Source organism: Sander vitreus, chromosome 11 (assembly GCF_031162955.1).
Source record: "Sander vitreus isolate 19-12246 chromosome 11, sanVit1, whole genome shotgun sequence".
Classification (NCBI taxonomy): Eukaryota; Metazoa; Chordata; class Actinopteri; order Perciformes; family Percidae; genus Sander; species Sander vitreus.
In genome coordinates this window covers 10,606,911-10,612,326 of record NC_135865.1, presented here as the reverse complement: position 1 = coordinate 10,612,326, position 5,416 = coordinate 10,606,911, and the positions used below count along the sequence as shown (strand labels likewise).

At 43.3% G+C, this 5,416-nt stretch overlaps 1 protein-coding gene across 2 annotated transcripts in view; it reads left to right on the top strand.

The window, feature by feature from the left end:
- The first annotated feature begins 2,892 nt into the window (after window positions 1–2,892).
- The window catches only part of tsc22d1 (TSC22 domain family, member 1), a 31,969-nt gene continuing 29,445 nt past the window's right edge, over window positions 2,893–5,416 (top strand). The window contains exon 1 of one of the 2 annotated variants that reach the window (XM_078261591.1): window positions 2,893–5,416. This exon is cut by the window's right edge and continues 947 nt beyond it. In XM_078261591.1, coding sequence (XP_078117717.1) covers window positions 3,719–5,416 — 1,698 coding nt within the window. In that variant the 5' untranslated portion in view covers window positions 2,893–3,718. The other variant, XM_078261590.1, reaches the window with a different exon arrangement.

Genomic DNA, 5,416 nt, shown 5'->3' with positions numbered 1-5,416 from the left:
ACAATAATCAAAAGTAATGTTACCTTGTGTGCATAGTGTTTAATCTATAAGGCATCACATTTAATAACCCCATCATATCTTTTCTGTACATAATGTTTCTTCTGAAATGTACAGTAGTAAAATTAGTGTAAGCAGCAGATACTCAAGTAAAGCATATATAGTTTATCTTAAAAATGCACTCAATTGCAGTATTTGAGGAACTGTACATGTTTGCAGTCCTTTACTGCTTTGCACTGCAGTTCCCAGAAATGACTTGTTAATCAAACGTTCCAACTGCAACAACATTCATTCAACTACATTGTAGACAGGGAATTAAACTGCCAACCTTACAATTAAAAGCCTGAGCAAAAGCCACCCCTAACTACCCAGTTGTTCTTAAATTACAAACAACTAATGTCAGGCACATACAACAGGATATCTTTTAATTAGCTATATAGAGAGCATACAATGGTTATTTATGTGGATTGTTTTCATTCAGAACAGAACAGTGTTTACAAAATGAAACCACAGTTCAGAGTATAAATTGTTCATTATTGTTGGTGCGGCAGCACAATAGTGCTGTGTGTTTTTTGTTGTTGTGGAGTGCCAGTGTGATTTAAAGCTGCTGACAGCACCAGACGCTTACACTGCACTAGGCTCCTGCTGTCTCTCGTCCTCTGTCATTTGTATCGATGGATATAGTCTGTCTGCTTGCCTGACAGCCGATCTCTACTTCTCTTCTCTCCCTTCTCGCGCCTCCGTAACCAACCACTGCTCTGTAACTCCTCCTCTCTCTGTTTCTAGCATTTCCCCATCTGCTTCTCTTCTGTTTAAGGCTTTCACCAACATCCATAAGATTTAAAGAACATTTTTTACAAATGGCTAAATAGCAAAATGAACTAAACACCTCATATTTTTACACTAACGAATTCAGCTACATTTCAGATATGCTGCAGATTGTTTAACCTTTTTGCCCATAAATCTCAGGTAAATAAAGTCACTTGCATTAAAGCATATTTGGTAAAAAAAAAAAATATGAAGATATGATATATGAAGTGTACTATGGTGCAGGCAGAGCAAGCTGTGATTAAAACTTTGGAATTGTTAATGTGATTGCTAAATATATACTGCATTAAAGACTGTGAAGCCCAAAATAAGGCTTGTAGCTTCACATTTAGGATGTTAAAACATTTTAATGGGGATGTCTTATCTCTGATGAACCAGTAGAATGGTGGAGTTTGCCTTGCTATTGAGAGACAATTCAATTTAGTTTAGTTTCACTTAATTTAGTGATTAAATGTAGCTTTCTAACATATTTGGAATATATATATATATATATATATATTAGGATTATGGTAATATTGTGATCAGGATTTTGCTTTGGATTATTAAAAGAGAGAAGGGCAGAGAAAATTGAAATTGAAATGGAATTTGAATTAGAAAAGGATATTTATGTCCAGAAATGCACAGAAAACAACAGAACAATGGAGATGCTTGACGAGTTTAACACCAGAGTTCATTGACCTGAGTGGCAACATTACAGACCAATACATATGTACATTTTCTCTCAGCCTCTCACTCTGTGTGTGTGTGTGTGTTTGTGTGTGTGTGTGTGAGAGAGAGATAAAGAGAGAGAGAGAGACAGTGAGAGGCTGAAAGAAAATAAGAGAGAGAGAGAGAGAGAGAGAGAGAGAGAGAGAGAGAGAGAGAGAGAGAGAGAGAGAGAGCGAGAGAGGCCCCAAACAGTACCTGTGTGTAGAAAAATCCTTCAGTGTAGCACCTGTGTCTGCAGAGAGATCTAGCAGCTCTCTGTGCGCCTTTGTTACAGAACACTGTTGTGATGTAGATGTTTTGCTCGATCCACAACACATCCTCAGGAGGCTAGTATTTCATTGATAGGATATTTACAACCTGTATCATTTTTTATTTATCTTTTCATTGTGTAGTTATTGTACAGTTTCTGCAGGGATAAACCCATATACCCCTTGGTTATTAAATAGCATACGTTTATCTGTGAGTATACACAGTGTATTCAGATCATTTACTTAAACAAAAGTAAAAACATCACCATGTAAAAATCTAAACAATTAAAAAAAATCCCAAGTACAGCGATATTATCAACAAAGTCATCACAAAAGTATCAAAAAGTAAAAGTACTGATTATGCAGAATGGCCCCTTTCAGATGGTTATTATGCATGTTATATTATTGTATTGTTAACGTGTATGCAGACTTTCAATGTTGCAACTTTGTCAAGTTATTTTTTCTACTTTATCAGTAATTAAATCCGTAAGAAATGCACCATATTTTAAAAGCATATACTTTTCTTTTGTGAAATTTTAATTTGGAAATTGTCTACTGTCAGATAAATGTAGTAGAGTAAGTCATACAGTAAGTATGACAAATAAAATTGTGCAGATGCGCTGCACACACTGAAAAACTAACCTGGAGTGATGTGTGGAAGTATGAAGTAGCATAAAATGGAAATACTCTAGTGCAAGTACCTCAATATTGTACTTGAGTAGAATACTTAATAAATGTAGCCTACTTACTATAGCTGCTTTTCGGTACAGTATAGTTTAATCTATCAATCAATCAATCAATCAATCTATCTATCTATCTATCTATCTATCTATCTATCTATCTATCTGTCTATCTATCTGTCTGTCTGTCTGTCTGTCTGTCTGTCTGTCTGTCTGTCTATCTATCTGTCTGTCTGTCTATCTATCTATCTATCTATCTATCTATCTATCTATCTATCAATCATCGCACTGCGTCAAGTTTCCTTGAGTTACATTGAAAAAACATGACCTATTGTGATGTCCCCAAACGGGTTTTTGAGGGAGCGACATATCCTCGGCCCTTTCCGGCTCTTTCCGTAGATGTTGATGGAGGGTTCGTCACCGCCTCTCCCAGACTGCTTTATGTCTGGCAGCAGAGACCATGCGCGGTCGCCATATTACTGAGCACCCCTCCCCTTCAGTCCCGTCACAGCACAGAGCCACAGCAGCGGTGCAGGAGGCTACATATACTGAACAACGCTACCGCTGGGGAGGACCAGTGATACAGCAAAACCAAGACCTAAACGAGGATTCAGTGGAATGGATTAAACATTTGTACGCCGCTATTAAGTGATCGTAGTTGGCTTTACATCGCTGTGCACCGGATGAAAGGTTGCTTGTTTACATTTTCTTTGCTTTGAACAAATTCAGCAGCTAAAACGACTCGCTATAGTCTGTGTTTAGCTAGCCGGGGATGGAGACAGGCGGCTAGCTAGCGGACGTTACTCCTCTGTCAGGCTAGCATCTAATATAAGGCTAACTTACTTAGCAGCTGTTGTGATTTTAGTACGAGTGGCCATTGCAGCATATTGTCTCATTATAAAACCCACAACATGTTAGATTGTGCTTAACAAAGGCACAAACGGATAACACTGGCGGTTATCCGGTGAATTAAAACTGGCATCAGCTGACGTTAGCTCGCTAGCTACTCAGCAAGCGGCCACTAGCCTCTTTTGCCTCGCTACCTGTCACCGGAGAACACTAAGTCGTGTATGAGAGGCTGTAAATTACATATTTGCACAACTTTGCCTGATATTGGAGAACAGCCGAACTTGGTTTAAATATTTATTTTTTGATCGTGTTGTCTGTTGATCGTATTTTAGTCAAAACGGCGCCGTTAACGAACTGCAACCTTATTGCATACTGTCAGAGACCAACTTCCCCCCGGATTCTCTCGAAATGCATCATCCGGACCCTGCAGGAGACTCTGGCAGTGTTAGAAAGATGGCGCACCCGGCTGTCTTTCACAGAAGGGGTAGCAACACAGTCAGCGGGAGCGGCTCCACGCTGTCAACACCGGCAAACCCGGTGGTCAATAACAGCCACGTCCCAGCCGATGATTATCAACCCTCCCTGTTGATTCAGTGCCAACCTCCTGCTGGTTCATCCTCCCCTGGTCCTCATCATATTCCACCCCACAGCCTGAATCTGCATTCCCAGCCCCAGCCCACACAGTCGACTGGAGCTCAGATAAAAAAGAAGAGTGGTTTCCAGATCACAAGTGTGACTCCAGCACAAATATCTGTGAGTACCAACAACAGTATTGCAGAGGACACTGAAAGCTATGATGACCTGGATGAGTCCCACACAGAGGATCTCTCATCTTCTGAAATCCTGGATGTGTCCCTCTCCCGAGCTAATGACATAGGTGGAGCAGAGAGAAGCTCTTCGGAGGAGACGCTGAATCATTTCCATGAGGCAGAGACCCCTGGAGCTGTCTCCCCCAACCAGCCTTCACACCCCCATGCCCTGAACCAGGCTCAACAGCATGGTGGGGCCATGGTGAACGGGACTGTGCACCATCAACACCATCAACACCCAGCCCAACCCCTCAATGCCCAGGTCTACCCTCTGACCTCTGGGCCTGGGACCACCCAATCTGCCCTCACTTCTGGAGCTTTACCTTGTGTCACCCAGAAAATGCCTTCTAACGTGGGGGTCACTCAAGAGAATGTTTCCCAGGCTGCCCCTCTAAGTATTGTTGCTCAGCCTGTCGGGGTTGTGACCCCAGGATCTGTCTCTGGAATGCACAGCACTGCTACAGGCACTACAGTTAGCATAGTTAATCCCCAGACCAGCACTGTTAGTAATGTGAATATGTTGAGCTCTGCCAACGTGCCTGTGAGAGGGGGGATCAGCATGAGTGCTAGCAGTGGTGGCTTTCCTCTCAATGTGATAAGTGGCAGTGGGGGGAGCGGAGGTGGTGCTGTTGCAGCTGGGGGTAACCCTATAACCACCACTAATGTCAGCATGATCCAGCAACAACAAAAAATCCACTCCAACATCACTATGACTACTTCGACTACAGCTGCTGCTGTCCGTGCCTCTGGAGGGATTGGAGTCTCCAGTGGGATCCAAGGAAGAGTTGGATCTGCTGTGCTGCAGCCTGTGAGTGCCCCTGTCACAGCTGTGGCCACAGCCCCTGTACCAACCCCTCCTGCCCAGCCTGCCCCTGCAGTGGCTACCACCAGTTCTCGCTTCAGGGTGGTGAAGCTGGACTCTAGCTCTGAACCCTTTAAGAAGGGCAGATGGACATGCACTGAATTCTATGACAAGGAGACCCCAGCCTCTGCTCCCAGCTCCTCTGCATCTGATACTGGGTCTCTCAGCATGCGTCAGTTTGTCTCTGAGAGCTTTGCTGGGGCCTCAGAGAGGGAAAGCACAAGTGGTAGTTCTGTGAGTAGCGCTATGAGTACATTGAGCCATTATACTGAGAGTGTGTGCAGTGGAGAGGCAGGGGGACCCCCAGTACACCAGCATACCCAGGATTTTGCGTCCCCTCCTCAGGGCTTTCAAGGAATCCTCCCCAGTGGCTTAAGCATGGGAGTGCCCCAACCTCACTTGCACCCCCAGGATATTACCCATTCACATGTGAAG